We start from the raw sequence: 16,506 nt of genomic DNA on the forward strand, positions 1-16,506 counted from the left end.
TTTCTCATCTATGAAGTGAGTGAACAGCATGCATAATATCAACACACTGCCATGAGTGTTAGCCACTGTCATCAGCATCAGCGCAACTCTCGCGATACTTCAAAACACATGGCCGCCACCAGTGTTTACAACTCGTAATGAATTGGTGAGTGGAAACTCAAAATCCCGACGTAGAAGGACGTCGAATAGTTTTGGATGCTATTCGCACGCACCGGCTTTAGCTAAAAGTTTAACATCGTCGAAGAGGAGTATTTATAGCCAAACGAACAGAACCAAAGTCCAGGCAAGTCTCAACACAGGTAGGTAGCGTTAGCTTTTAACTGCTAGCATAGGCTAATGCTAACGAGCTAACGTGAAGGTGGTTGCTGTTTCTGTTGTGGACTGGCGGTTAAAGGAAATTGAGGCACTTTGCCTTCTTTGACAGCACCATTCAAGGTATATAACAGCAGCTGCGCGTGTATGGATTAAAAGCGTGTATGGGTTTGTCATGTAACTTGTAGCTCCCGCTTGTTAATGTAACGAAATTACCATTAATGCTAGTTTGTAGTGATTGGCATGTCACAACTAGCCACAGGTGTCTGGGGTGTTTGCACATGCAGTTTGGCGTCAGTTCTTTATTCCTCTAAATAAAATACGTCACGTTTACGTCTTTTAATTACGAACGTGTTGAGTTTTTTGCAAAAAGTGCTCTTTTTTTGCATTGCTTTGTGCCACCTTCTTGCATTATTGATCTCTCGCCTGCCCTGTCTCATCTTTGCCTGTCTCACTATTTTTTAGGCTAGTGGGTGCTGTGATGTCCTCGACCCCCAGCAGACTCAAACACCCACACTGCAGGAAGAAGCACTATCCAAGTAGCACTTACCTCACCCACGTCTGACAGCCAACCATCGCATACAAGGCACTTGAACTTGACAGGAGAGATTGATAAACAAAGAGAGATGTCTGACTCAGCTGGAAGTGGTGAAAGCGGAGGTGTGGCAGGCGCAGGGCAGGACGCAGAAGCGGATAATGAGCCCCCTCAACAAGTGTTACCTTCACATGAAGGTGACCGCTCAGAGGGAAGGGAGTCCTCAGTGGAAGGGGCACCTACGTCTGCCAAGCGGGCCAGACTGAGCGAGGAGGAACAGGGGCTGGAGCAGGTTGCAAAGCCCGCCAAAATGCATGGAGAAACACCAGCACAGCCTGACTGGCTGCACGAAGACACAGCCCAACCAGCACAAAGTAGAGTATCTGCAGCTGCATGTATCAAATGAAATATAAGAGAGAAATAAATCTGATGGATGTCAGTCAGAGATTATGATTCAGGATTAGCTTGAAGATTAACGAGTTAACCTGAACAAATGTACTCTTTAATACCAGGAACAGGAGAACCCCTACAATGTGAGGAGAAAGGTCAGGAAGGGGAGGACGTGCCTGTCAGTGCGGGAGGTGAGGACGAATGCCATGAGAATGGAGATGGAGGTTGTGAAGCACCCTTAGAAGGAGGAGAGACGAAACCAGAGGGGGAGCACAACGGTAATGGATCTGCAGACAGCGCCGGTGACGGACAGCAGTAAGTGGTCAGGTTTATTTTTAACCTCTGTTTCCACATAAGCATGGGTAAAGATACAGTTGACACACCATCAAGTGAGCTATTTCAAGCAGGATTTTATGGCGGGTGGATGTGTTATGTAATGATTATGAAGCAGTGTTAAACACAGATGTTTCTGAAATGGGTAATTGCAAGATATTTGTACCACTTCCTGCTTGGTAGCTTCTGTTCACCAGGAGCACTACTCAGAGTTCCTACACACTAAGGGAAAGTATGGAATTTGATATTATCTTTTTATTAAAAAAAAGAAAATTATAATTTGGAGCCGGTAGCCAATACTCCTGAAATGTTACAGTGGCGCTTTGGCTTCTTAATATTTTAACTGTTACACAGTTAATGTCACTAATTATCTAGTCTTGCACAGTCAGATATACCTCCACCCTTCATTTTAGCATTGTGCCAGCGCTGGAGAAACGTGTGACTGAGTCAGGTATAGGGGGAAAAATACTTTTTTATTTTTATTTTTTAAATAACCAATCACAATCATCTTGGGTGGCGCTAATACCATGGTGCAGCAGCCACGGTGCCCTTGCAATAGTGTCGGTGGGGAACTTGTTTTGGTTGAACATTTGCATGTGGGGAGTAGGGCTGCAACTAAAGATTATTTTTATTATCGACTATTCTGTCGATTATTTTCCCAATTAATCGACTAATTGTTTAGTCTGTAAAATGTCAAGGAATTGTGAAAAATGCTCAAAACAATATTCCAGAGCACAAAGTGACGCCTTCAATTTTCTTCTTTTGTTCAACCAAAACCAAAGACCCTTCATTTACCATCATAAATGACAAAGAATAGCAGCAATTCCTCACATTTAAGAAGATGAAACAAGCAAATTTATCACATCTTTTCTTAAAAAAAATGACTGAAACGATGAATCAATTATCAAAATAGTTCTCGATTAATTTTCTTTCGATCAACTAATTGATTAATCGACTAATCGTTGCAGCTCTAGTGGGGAGGTGAAAATGGCAAAATACTCACAGGAGAAAAGGTAACCTGGTTAGGGTAACTTGCCACTTTCAGCGTGGTTACAAGTAGAGACCGGGACTTAGGAAACGGTAACAAGCAAATGGCGGAAGGGGAAAAGAGATCCATCTGAAATAGTGGGTCAGGCTTATACTGTACATACAGCCTACTAGGCTGTAGCTAGGCTGCTAATTATGTGATGTGCATGCAGTAGTACCAGTACAGTTAATGTTTTGAGTACCACAACAGTCCTTTTTTTAATGTCTTATGTATCTGTATATACATGTGATATGTAAATGGGCTAGTTTTCCTTTTCCTTAAAAAGACAAATCTACTGGGAACAAGCCCTCTCAAGTTTTAAAACACCACACACAGGCCTCTTTGTGAAAAACAAAAAAGCATAATCATTGACTACAAATATATTATGACGCACTCACTACTCAAAAGCATATTATGCATATACGATTTTTGACGGGGGGCTTGTATCAGGGTGCTGGCCGCCCCTTGGTTGTGCCACTGCCAGAGCTCAATGTTGTCTAACGCAAGGCATGAAGTATGGCGTGCAACTGAACGATGCCAAAGTCCCTATAGGCAATTCCCGCCACTCGGCAGCCATCTTGGTAACGCCTCTGGGCTGTTATTTTGGACAAACGAGACCTGGCCCCTATCTAAATGAATGGGGAGAGAGTCATAACTGCACATTAAATGGTAACCGGGACATAAACACTGCACGTATGGAGTCACCAGTAAAATGTGATTTTAAAAACTACTGAAAAAGTTTGATGACTTTGCCCCAAACTAAGCTATAAAAAATTTTCCTCACAGGTTATACTTCTTAAATATAACCTATTATGCGTATTTGGCACCATAATAACATAAATAGTCAGAATGTGACACACATGTTAACAGTTGTATTTTAAAATAATTTATTTGCATAATAAACATCTAGCTATTTGTACAGGTATTAAATATGGTTCCCGAAAATCAATAATCTGAAATGGAATATATGTGTTAACCCTGACTACTGCTCTTCAGTGTATATATTCAAGTAGTAAAAGCAAACTTTGATTGTTGAACACAGTGATACCCGCGAAACGTCATAATTAGATATGACGTTTTCATATATAGCTGTTACTTTACTAGTAGTAGTATAATGGATAGCTCATGCACCATAATCAGTTTGAGCACTGATGCTTGGTGTAAATTAAAAATTGCGCTGTGGAATGTTCAGGGTATATACATGTAAGTGTATATGTACATTGAACAAAATTATAAATGCAACACCTTTGTTTTCGCCCCCATTGATGATGACCTGAACACAAAGATCTCAAAGACTTTCTCTATGTGCACAAAAGGCAAATATTGTTCACAAATCTGTCAAAGTCTGTGTTAGTGAGCACACAGCATCCATCCACCTCTCTGGTGTGGCATATCAATATGCTGATCAGACAGCATTGGTAATGCACAGTTGTGCCTTAGGCTGGCCACAATAAAAGGCCACACACAAAATATGCAGTTTCACTGTATTGGGAGGTCCGGAAACCATTGAGTATCTGGTGTGACCACCATTTGCATAGAGTTGATCAGGGTGTTGATTTGTGCCCTATGAAATGTTGGTCCACTCCTCTTCAATGGCTGTGCAAAGTTGCAGTCAGGTCGAGACCCCGATGAGGATGACGAGCATGCAGATGAGCTTTCCTGAGATGGTTCCTGACAGTTTGTGCAGAAATTCTTTGATTATGCAAACCAGCTGTCCGGGTGGCTGGTCTCTCACGATCTTGGAGGATTGGATGTACTTCCAAATTCTCTGAAACGCCTTTAGAGACGGCTTATGGTAGAGAAATTAACATTCAATTCACGGGCCACAGCTCTGGTGGACATTCATGCAGTCAGCATGCTAATTGCACGCTCCCTCAAAACTTGTGGCATCTGTGGCATTTTGCTGTGTGATAGAACTGCACATTTTTGAGTGGTACTTTTATTGTGGCCAGCCTAAGGCACACCTGTAATACCCGTGCTGTCTGATCAGCATTTTGAAATGCCACACTCAGCAAAGGAGAAGTGCTCACTAACACAGATTTTGACAGATTTGAGAACAATATTTGAGTGAAATAGGCCTTTTGTGTGCATAGAGACGGTTCAGCTCATGATGAATGGGGGCAAAAACAAAAGTGTTGCACTTATAATTTTGTTCAGTGTATATAAATAACTGTATATACTTTTTATACATTTAATATCAACTTCTCAAGTTCTGTGTGTAGCATGAAAGGACTACAAACTTTCTTTTCTTATACAACCTTGTGTTATACTCCCAATTTTGATGATAATTTAACAAAATGTATAATAATTTGATGAGAATTGCAGCGATTTGAACATGTGTAATTGCCCGTGGATGTTGCTCTGCTTCCTCTTCGAATTGATAATGGGACTCATTTTGAAATGAGGCGGTAAAAAGCACCACAGCATTACCTGATTAAATATTTAACACTATCAATCATCACTATGGCAACACTTGGAGAATGTGACATAGGATGAAAAACAATGGAATTACCTGTAGATGTGTGAAATGTCATTAACAACCCTCTCCACTGTGTAGTGACACTGTGTCTAAACGGAGCCGCTCAGTCCTTGCCAGTGAAATGGTCAAATTCACCATAGATTTTCCTGTTGGGCTGCTTTTGTGTAAGTTGACACCGTGGTTTTTATACAGCAACAGGCTAGACCTAACTTAATTCTCAAATTCTAAGCAGAACTACAAGGCAGCGTGGTTGTTGCATTCATTTGATGCCCTCAACATTAGTAAGATGGGAAATTCTGTCTTTCGGTTTGTTGTGTGATCTTCTCATGCCTGTCTCTTAAACATATTAAGAGAAGACTTGTCCTTCTCTGTATTTTGCTTCCAGTCTAGGTCTAGATTTTACCCAGAGCCCCCAGATGCTGACTGGTTCGTGGACCGAGTACTCCAACCTTCCAGAGAACTATCTCAAAGGCTGCAAATGGTATTCTCTTCTAAAATGAACACAACACATAAAACACAATGTGGATGAGGTTTTGAATGTGTACTAAGTATTAAACTGACATCATTATGGAATTTGTGAGTTGTTAGCATGATCACTGTAAATGCAATACAATTAGAGGAAATGATATTCTTTTAGTGCAAATGAAGCAAGGAAAATGACTTCCACTAATGTCAGGCCATAGTGGGAACACTGCAGACAGTACATTTGGTATAAGTGAGGCTGCTAGTAACAAACCCTCTTAATCACGTGGGTCCGGTTGCACCAGCTGGATGTAAAAGTTGGTTGCAGGCCCTACGCCCACCCTAGTGATAAATATTTACACCTGTTGCACTAGGTCTGACCGGCAACCGGCCCCTAATCAAGATAAATCAAGACCTCAATCAAGTACAGTTATGACCTGTGTACATGTTGTACTCAGTTCACCTCTGTTAATACACGGTCATCCTCTCTAAACTAGGGCTCCGGATGGTTCCTGTATCCTGACCAACAGTGCAGACAATGTGCTCCGTGTATACAACCTCCCTCCAGAGATTTACAGCTACAACTGGGACTTGCTTCCTGAGATGGTGAGCACGCAGTTTGCTTACTATCAGGGGTGTGTAGAGGATAGAAAAAGTAGCTGAAGGAATGTTGGCAACATACATAAAACCCTTAATACACGTTATAAAAGCAAGAAAGTGGAAATTAAATGAACATTTTTAGTTAAAGCTGTTTCAAAATAGTTCTTTCATACAAGTCACAGGAGCAAGATTTTAATATTTTTGAATTTTTTTCAATTTTGTTTTGACTTTTTGTTTTCAATTTCAGTTTAAATTTTTAGTTTTAATTAGTTTTTTATTGTGGGTTTGCTAGTTTAGTTTTTATTTTTTGAAAATGCTTAGTTTTAGTTTAGTTTTTATTAGTTTCTGTGTTAGTTTTAGTCTTTGTCGCTGCAGGATGCCAAGCCCAGTTTAGTTTAGTTCAATCCAGTTTAGTTTTTTCACAAAACATTAAAATACAAGTAAAATCATTAAATTTAAGTCAATAATAATAATAATAATAATAATCCTTATTTGTAGAGCACTTTTCAAAAACAAGTTACAAAGTGCTTTAACAAGTGTAAAGAATAATACAAAAAAAAAAAAAAAGCTATCTGAAGCTTGTACACAGAGGCCCAAACACTAAGCAAATATATATATATATTTGAAGTACTAACACATTGTTTAAATAAATACTACAAATAAATGAAGCACATGCAATCTACAGTATAATTTCTAACCTACATAAGAGCAAACTACCCAGTGGTCCCAAGAAATTCATTACATCAGTCTCTAGCTTTATCATTCTTGGTTAAATAGGTGAAATACAATTGATGGACAGTTAAGAAATTTGAAGATAGTGTAGGCCCCCTTTGGCGCCACAAACAACAGGTCCCTAGCACCGTGAAGGCAAGTATGTTATATACAAATCTAAACCTTTATTATTCAAAAACTAGGTATTAAAACAATGTGAAGCACAAAGAGACAAGGGACAAGTTCATCACACATGCAGGATGAGCTCTAAGCCACACTAACGGAACAAAACAAGGAAAAGAAAACCACCAAGACAGTGACTCACTACCTGCAACCAAAACTAAAAAAAAAATACAACACATTCATATTATTTTGTACACATGTAGGCTATGTCTAAAAGATAATAGAAAACATGTTCAAATCCCACCATCCCACCAACTACGCAGCCGATCCCTACCTGGGTCTCCCCGACTAAGTTAGCCTCCCCCTAACGTTACATGGGGAACTCCTCATAACAGTGGTCGCCACCTGCTACACCTGCTCATGTGGAGGACAAAAGCATAACACACCCGCGGCTCACCAACAGGGGCCTATCGGCTAATCACCACACGCACCACTGAACTGCCGGTCCGGCCCATATGTCCGTTCAGACCAACTGCCCCGCAACATCAGTTCCACCGGCTTCATATCCACTTGAAATGTAGGTATTGAGGTCCTATAAGATACATTACGAAAACAGGGGATATTTACGCTGTAATTTTAGTTAGTTTTGCAAACCTACAATACAGTTTTAACATTGCCGTTAACTGTTTGATTTCAGTTAACGGCAATGTTTTTTCATATCTAGTGTCCGTTATTTAGTTTGTCTTCGTTAACGATAATAACTCTGCACAGGAGTCCAACAAATGCGTTCTGTTCAGAACAAAGTTGAGCCAATTTGGTGAAATAGATCATCTTTGTAGTGCCTTAGTCACATCTCGTTCTCTAAACCTGGGTGTAATAGATAAAGTTGAATTCAGTTAAATGATATTGTCAGTCAGTACTGGTTTAAGGATTAAAACTAATATTTCTGTTTCCACATGAATCCATTTCTCAAAGTTTAAGTACACTTTATTTTATATAACACACACACAGAGAACAGAGTTTACTTTTAATTCAGTCCCATTCAAGATATTTTTACCGATCACATTACATAGCCTAGTTCAGAATTCACATATAATTTCTGGTCTGATATGACTTTGAAATTTAATTTTAATTAGAAATTATACCGTTTTTCCAAATAAGACATTGTTTCTTCTTTTCTAGAGGTTTGTCTTTGGCACTGCTGCGTATTGTCCTTAATTATGTTTGAGACATTTTGTTTTTTTCAAACACTGTGTAGAATTTGAGAGATTTCCAGTGAACAAAAGGTCATTAACTTGTTGTGTGTTGTCTGACCTTTTTAAACAAAGTCCGTGAGTATGTTGCTGAACACAATGTTGTGTTACAATCAACTAAGAAAAACATTTCAATCAATGTAAGATAGCAGCTTGAAAAAACGTATGACTGAAGATTTAACAGTTTGAATAAAATAGGCATTGTGTCTTTTAGCTTTTGAGACATATCAAGTGGCAAGCTCATCTCTTAATGGTATTACAGACTGGTAGATTGGGATCGCTGAACAAAAATAATTGAAATATAATTTGTTTTCCTCCATTACAGAGATCTCAAACGGTTTGTGAAAAGGGTAGACAATTGAGCTTTGATTTCCCACATGGTGCCGCTGGCTCTTGTTATTGAATTTGACTACAAGGAAAAGCCTAGGATATTGTCGTCTAGCCGCCTGTTCAGTACCACCATCACCACTAATAGATCCCATTGGTCATTAAAATTACGTATGATTGCTGTGTCTTTCTGTCTTCACGCTGCTGACTGTCTCCTTTCTGTGACAGAGTCCAGTGCTGAGAATGGCAGAGGGAGACACCATCTACGACTACTGCTGGTACCCCAAGATGAGCTCTCTGGACCCGGACACATGCTTGTGAGTTCATCTTGATCTTTGCCAGGCCGTGTTCTGAGCCTCAGCTCTAAACAGCTGGATAGATGAGACATCCTGCCAGATGGTGGAGGATGTATACATAGAAAAATTACTGTTTGAGGCTGGTGTCACTCAGTGATTGGTGTTTCTAGATGTTGGATGATAAGAGTGGGACGCAGTGTGTGTTTGTGAGTAAGATTTTCTGCGTGCTTGAGCTGGTCTAATCGACTATCTGAATATAGAAGATATTGTTGTGACTCATTCTCTGATCCCTGTGGTATTTGCACTTGTTGTGGGAGCCGGCTGCCAGCGTGGAGAGAAGCTGTAAAAGCTTTGTGATGTCCCTCATTATGAGTGAAGAGTTGGCCTTCATCTCGTCTACCTCTGTCGCAATCCGCTCTGCTGTTTGAGGCCCACGGTGCTTTTCAGCATGATTCAGCCCACTAACGGCTCTCCTGAGTCTAGACAACACCTAAAGGGCCTCATGATTCCCTGACTCGGGGCTTCTCTTTTCATCCTGTTGTCTTTTTTTGCCGCGTATATGCAGGCGTGCTCTGGCAGGCTTTTAAAATGTGGTGATTATGACATCACCGTGTGTGTGTGTGTGTGTGTGCGCGCGCGCTGTGAAGCAGAGCCAACATCAGCAACACTCAGAATGCACATCGTCTGTGGCGAGAGAGGTAGGGCCGTGCTAACGAGCTGAGGTCAAGTTGCCAACAGTTTTTCACCGTGTATGTACCTCCTCCCCCAGCTCCCGTCATTCTCCAGTTACAGCCTCCACCCTCCGACAGATCCCTCTGATCAAGGCCCAGCGCTGGCACCGCTCCACCCCAACACCAGACAGCCTTCACTGTGTAAGAGGCAGGGGGTGGGGGTCAGGAGCTGAATGTCCAAAGATGAGAGTTGGGTAAACAGCACAATGATCAACAAACGACTCATGTGGATAATGAGCCACTTCACAGGCCTGTGTGTGTATCTGCCAAAGCCTTGCAAAGACCTGTCTGTCATGAGGACGATGATGCCAGTCGGAGCTGACAGCAGATATTCTTCAGATCACTGCCACATATCAGAGAGGAGCTCCTGCAGGGCACAGCTATGTGGTCGGACAAGCTCAGAGTAGATTGTTGAGGACTGAGGCAGCCAGATGAAAGGTTATGGTTGTGATTAAAAAAGCATTTACAGAGAACCTGCTCCTCTAGTGCCTTTTTGGTCTTCCTCTTACCTCCTTCCTCCGTCTTTTCATATCTCCCATTTTGTTTCACATTCCTCCCCCTGCGCTCCTTGAACTCTCTGGCTGCCAAAAGCCGTGTTCTGTTGATGCCCCTCCTGTAGAGAGGGAATAAGGGCCCCTGTTATGGCTCGGTTAAGTTGCGCTGAGTTCTAGGCATCGCTCCAAGCTAGCAGCAGTCTAGCATTATAATTGGGCATTTCCCTGCTCTGGAATAAAACTGCAGCTCAGAGGGGCCGTAACAGAACACGGCAGCAGTGGTAGGGGCTAATTTCCTTTGTCTAATTGAGCCACAGTGATGTTTCGGCATTTGTTCAGCGCCCAGTAATTAGAGTTAAAAAGGCATGGCTCAGTGTTTGGCCCGGATTTGAATCAATAAGAATGTGCTGTGGTCCTGTCTCAATAGTGAGGCATAGCACAATGCTGTGTATTTGTTTTGATGCAGTGATAAATTCAGGTGGATGTGGTGCCATAGAGGTTAGACACAAGAAAATGAATCATGTTTTTTGCTTATACATTACGTATATTTCAGAGGAACCTCAGCAGCCTTTTCATTTCATTTGTATCATATGAGACACAGGTGAAGGTATTTTCTTCCAGTAGTTACTTTGTTTTATTTGTTTTTTTTATAGACACATACTGTTTGTCACACTATGGTCATTCACTGCGCATAAATTACGTTATTAAGTTCTGAAACTCTCACTAATTTCTTAATTGCTAGCTGTAACAAAATAAATACAATTGCCCCAGGGACAATAAAGATTGACTTTACTAACATTTATTCAACTTTGTTTCATATTTTGCATTATTCACTCTTTATTCCCTTTTGTCTCTCAGTCCTTTCCCCAAATGTCTTAATAACTCGCACTCTCACTCCTCTCACTCCTCTCACGCCTCACTCCTTTTTCACAGTCTAGCGAGCAGTAGCCGTGACAACCCAGTCCACGTGTGGGATGCATTTTACGGGGAGCTGCGAGCCAGTTTCCGACCCTACAATCACCTGGATGAGCTGACGGCAGCCCACTCCCTCTGCTTCTCTCCGGATGGAACGCAGCTCTACTGCGGCTTTGACAAAACCGTCAGGGTCTTCTACACAGAGCGTCCCGGCAGAGACTGTGAGGAGCGGCCCACCATAGGTCAGTTATCAACTTCTCTCACACCGTTTTCAATTAACTACAGATCATGTAAACTTTATAGTACAAGGGTGTAATCTTAAACATCAAAGTGAAAGTGGTGTAAATATTTAATATTAATTATAACAACTAATGGATTATGCAAAATCTGTCTTCCTATTTGAGAGCAGTGACTGTTTTGAAAACTCCCTGTTGTTCAAGGTCTTGACGAACTCTTGAGAATGAAGAATAATTTAAAATTGCATTCACAAACTTTGTTTTTGTGATATCAAATCCACAAGACAAACAATAAGTAGATAAGGGATAATGTGAAGAAATTTGTTTCTTATTATTCAAAAAGTTGCTTTTTGACAGCTGGTTGTCCTTCAACAAACCAACAGCGAGAGTTTTTGTTGTGTACTCATACAAAAAATAAAGGGAACTAAATGTTGACTGTAAGAATCACTTATCCCTGTCACCCACAGAAGGGTTTTGTAAAGTACTGAAATGGACTGAACCAGTATCTGTCTTGTAGTTAACGAGCTAGAGTTTTCTAAACCGCCAGAATGATCCTTGAAAATGTCACTAAATAGGTTTTAGTTTTCATATCCTTCATGACTTACATTTTTTATTCATTTATTCAGGTGGCAACAAACAATCCAGATAAATACAAAATGCCTGACATAAGAACATTGACTGTGCTCTGCTGGCAACTCAACATCTTGCTCTGATAGATCATTGCTGTCTAAGGTTTCTTGTCTGTTTTGGATCCATCAGCTCTGCTTGATAATTAATAACTGGAAATTATGCAGAAATGTATGGTTGCTCCCACAAACAGGTTATGTGATACATGTCAGGACTGAGCCAAACCCTCGCTTCTGCTATTTTGTGCCAAAAACGCGCTTAAAGCCTTTTGAGAGTGGGGAAAAAGGAGCATTGGGAAAGGAGTAAACCGTAAAAAGAAGCAGATGATCCAAATGCGATGTGTGCATGTGTTGAGAAATATTTTCCTCTTGAAGATGTAATCAGGAAAGTAGCTGCAGCCAAAAGAACAACTTTGAGTAGAAGTGATTGGGAGTTGTGTCTTGTGAACCTTTTTAAAAGGCTGAAAGCCTTGCCTCATGCCATTCGTTTGTCTTCACTGCAGTGAAAAAGCAGGGCCAAAGTGGCATCATCTCCTGCTTTGGCTTCAGCCCCTGCCAGTCTGTTTACGCCTGTGGCTCTTACTCCCGCTGTGCTGGCCTCTACTCCTGCCAAGACGGCACCCTGCTGGCTCTGCTGCCGACCCGCCACCACGGAGGCCTCACCCATCTGCTCTTTTCCCCTGATGGCAACTACCTGTACACCGGCGGACGCAAGGTGAACACATGCACACACACATAGCAGCATGCAGAGAAGATACCTCAGGGTAATAATGCTGCTTCGTTTGAATGAACACACACACACACAATCAGTAGGCTTTGTGTGTTAAGCAGTTCCTGTCTTGATGGATGAGTCAGCATTTAATGGATTCACTGTGTTTTCACAAGTGTGCTGCAGAAGATTGCCGTTACAGGAGTCTGAATTTGTGCCCAGAGATTTTTATATTTTAAGTGTTTTTGAGTGATTTTAAGTTAATTGATAAGCTTTTTTGCTAATGATTAGCCAATAGTTAACAGTAAAGCAAGTTAATGTACAATAAATTTAGTATGAATGACAGAGAAACAAGATTAACAGATTAAATAAATACTAACTCTAGGGCTGGACGATGCAGCCAAAAAATTTATCACAATAACAAATTTGCTTTCTTCATAAATTATTCTTTATGGTCAGAACAAACACTTAACAAATCTGAGGTTGAACATTCAAAACAATTATGATAAAATTAAGTAATATCTTTTTTCAGTCCTTTTTCCTCAACAAAATAAATATCTTAATAGGGTAAGTGTTAATTCGTTAAATGTATTGAACATATTTTGAACATTTGTTATATTGTTACTTAGGAATGTTATATGGCAATAATTATCATTATTGTTTTATTGCCCAGCCCTAACTCAGGGTACCTGTGGGGTCTTGAAAGATATTAAATTTCAATTTATAATATAAAAATAAGTCTTACGTTTTTTCTTGTCCTTTCGTAGGATAGAATAAATGCTGTAACCTCATAAAGAAATACTTTTTGTGTGTGCGACTTTACAATTTACTCCGTTTAATGTGACTTGGATGTTAGCTTTACACTCTGGACTGTGGAGTGTTCGCGGTGCACGAGCTCTGGCATTCAAGCTCGGGTGCACATCAGTCAGTTGTTAGGAAAGGAAAAAAAAAACGTCTCTGACATGCTATTAACAAGCTAACGTTAGCTCATCGACTCAGAATGGGCAAGTGTCTGAAGTTCAGTGATACGGACAAGTTGGAGGACTAGGCTGAGGGCAGTGGCGCTGAGGTTAGCACAACAAGCGGATCGGTGTGAGAGTCAGTCACACTATGGCGAGGTTTGGTGTATTACATTACCTTTTCTAGCCAAGGTGTAACTAACTGTAACAATTCTTGCTGCACAATTTATTTTTTTAATTCACACCATAAGAGTCTCCATCACCTTTTTCAAAGCATTTTTTAAATATGTTCTGAAAAAGAAATGTTAAAAAAAAAAAAAATCAAAAAACAAAAGGTTTATTTGCACAATAATAAAACAACGCAATGTAAGTATAGAAGAAACAAATGTGCATTGTCTAAAAAAAGTAACATAAGCTAAAAAAACAAGCTGCTGATTCCTGCATTATATTCAGTTTTAATTGCATTCATTTCATATAAATGAAGACAATTCTACCATAAATTGGTGCAGAAAATGTCTCCAGAATGCAGGAAATTACGTGTTTAATGCTCAATTTTCTAGTGGAGGACCCCCAAACGCCCCCCATTTTTAGTTTTTTGCAAATAGTCACCTTTTGGTTTATTCAATATTTAATTTCAGTTTTTTGGTAAGGATGGTATTTATAAAGGTGTCATGATAGAGGTGAATGATGTTCAGATTTTATTGTTTACAAGAGGTAAATCAGAAATTCATTAATATAGCTAAAAGGTCTCCAAGTAATTTTTTAAGCTTACAGCAAACTACCCATATTTTTTATATATCTGCTGTTTTTCTCTGGTATCCACATGCGTTCGGCTCTGTAGCCATGCACAAAAAGCTATTGTGAAAATGTGTTTGTGTGTTTAGGATCCAGAAATCCTGTGCTGGGACCTAAGAGAGCCGGGAAAGGTTGTGTTTTCACTTAAGAGAAACGTGGCCACTAACCAGCGCATCTACTTCGACCTGGACCCGTAAGTTTACTTCACTTACTAGGACCCTACTGTGGTGATAGGCATGCAAGCTTTAACTGTGACAAAGTCGTGATACTGACTTAAAGACCACGTTATATACAATATGTGCAGAGTGTCATTCATTCAGTGTTTCAGCATCTTGTCTGGTACTTAGTGACCAATTCATAGAACTTTGACATGGTTGAATAAATGCTAATCAATTACCTGTGACCTGTTCATACTTGAGTCATGTTGATTGTATAGGGATGGTTTTTATGGCTCTGTGCCGGCGATAGCTGTAGCTGTTCTCGGATTGTCTGCCCATCTCATTCTTGTGAACGCGATATTTCAGGAATTCCTTCAAATGTGGCACAAACGTCCACTTGGTAATAAGAATGAACTGATTAGAATTTGGTGGTTAAAGGTCAGGGTCATTGTGACCTCACAAAACATATTTCTTCCATAACTCATGAATTGGTGACGCTTTTGACACAAAGATCGTGGCCACTTTGACGTCAAAATTTGGCAGTTTGGCCGCCGCCATGTTGATTGTTTTGCAGCCAGCGGCGTGACCATATTTGGATGAGACGGCTAGGTGTATCTGTAATTCACGTTAACTTTGATTTTAACCGGGATGCTAATTTTGGCTAGCTCAAACAAAAAGTACTTACAGGGAAAAATGGACAGCCTAGTTTTTTTTCAGCGGCGCTGGTTAAATTTACACAGTGCAGTGGATACGAGTTACTTTAGCCAGATTGGACAGGTCGCCATGGTAGCGACATGTCAATCACAAGGTAGTCCAACCCTAAAGCATACTCTACTTTATGGTCTAATTTCCTCTAAAAGGGACCATAATTTACTAAATGAACATCATGCTGTATTAAAGAAGACTTGAAACTAATGATTAAGATTATAAACTCATAAGGAAAATGTTTACTGAGGGAATAAATCAGGTGTGAAGTAGTGTGATTTTACCATTTTTTTTCTAATGGAACTAGACTTCTTTTTGCAACCAGAGTTGCCGACCCCTGCTGGCCATTGGAAAGAATACAGGTTTAAGTTCCGCATTGGCTTCAGTTGTGAGAAACCTTGGGTTGCTGCTTGGTTTTTAGCCATAATTTAAGAAATAACTGGGGCGATTATTATGAACTTTGGAAGCTCAGTGGAGTTGTGGCAGCTACAGTGAGGAAAATAAGTATTTGAACACCCTGCTATTTTGCAGGTTGTCCCACTTAGAAATCATGGAAGGGTCTGAAATTGTCATCGTAGGTGCATGTCCACTGTGAGAGACATAATCTAAAAAAAAAAAAATCCAGAAATCACTATGTATGATATTTTAACTATTTATTTGTATGATACAGCTGCAAATAAGTATTTGAACACCTGTCTATCAGCTAGAATTCTGACTCTCAAAGACCTGTTAGTCTGCCTTCAAAATGTCCACCTCCACTCCATTTATTATCCTAAATTAGATGCACCTGTTTGAGGTCGTTAGCTGCATAAAGACACCTGTCCACCCCATACAATCAGTAAGAATCCAACTACTAACATGACCGAGACCAAAGAGCTGTCCAAAGACACTAGAGACAAAATTTTACACCTCCACAAGGCTGGAAGGGGCTACGGGGAAATTGCCAAGCAGCTTGGTGAAAAAAGGTCCACTGTTGGAGCAATCATTAGAAAATGGAAGAAGCTAAACATGACTATCAATCTCCCTCCGACTGGGGCTCCATGCAAGATCTCACCTCGCGGGGTCTCAATGATCCTAAGAAAGGTGAGAAATCAGCCCAGAACCACACGGGAGGAGCTGGTCAATGACCTGAAAAGAGCTGGGACCACCGTTTCCAAGGTTACTGTTGGTAATACACTAAGACGTCATGGTTTGAAATCACGCATGGCACGGAAGGTTCCCCTGCTTAAACCAGCACATGTCAAGGCCCGTCTTCAGTTTGCCAATGACCATTTGGATGATCCAGAGGAGTCATGGGAGAAAGTCATGTGGTCAGATGAGACCAAAATAG

At 40.5% G+C, this 16,506-nt stretch overlaps 1 protein-coding gene across 2 annotated transcripts in view; it reads left to right on the plus strand.

Annotated features, from left to right (window-relative positions):
• The first annotated feature begins 91 nt into the window (after window positions 1–91).
• The window catches only part of wrap53 (WD repeat containing, antisense to TP53), a 19,868-nt gene continuing 3,453 nt past the window's right edge, over window positions 92–16,506 (plus strand). The window contains exons 1-9 of one of the 2 annotated variants that reach the window (XM_046065842.1): window positions 92–299; window positions 778–1,221; window positions 1,360–1,552; window positions 5,462–5,557; window positions 6,036–6,144; window positions 8,781–8,869; window positions 11,007–11,230; window positions 12,354–12,565; window positions 14,403–14,506. In XM_046065842.1, coding sequence (XP_045921798.1) covers window positions 939–1,221; window positions 1,360–1,552; window positions 5,462–5,557; window positions 6,036–6,144; window positions 8,781–8,869; window positions 11,007–11,230; window positions 12,354–12,565; window positions 14,403–14,506 — 1,310 coding nt within the window. In that variant the 5' untranslated portion in view covers window positions 92–299; window positions 778–938. Of the gene's footprint in view, window positions 300–340; window positions 436–777; window positions 1,222–1,359; window positions 1,553–5,461; window positions 5,558–6,035; window positions 6,145–8,780; window positions 8,870–11,006; window positions 11,231–12,353; window positions 12,566–14,402; window positions 14,507–16,506 lie in introns of those variants that run through there. The other variant, XM_046065843.1, reaches the window with a different exon arrangement.

This window comes from Micropterus dolomieu, linkage group LG12, assembly GCF_021292245.1.
Source record: "Micropterus dolomieu isolate WLL.071019.BEF.003 ecotype Adirondacks linkage group LG12, ASM2129224v1, whole genome shotgun sequence".
NCBI classification, from domain to species: domain Eukaryota; kingdom Metazoa; phylum Chordata; class Actinopteri; order Centrarchiformes; family Centrarchidae; genus Micropterus; species Micropterus dolomieu.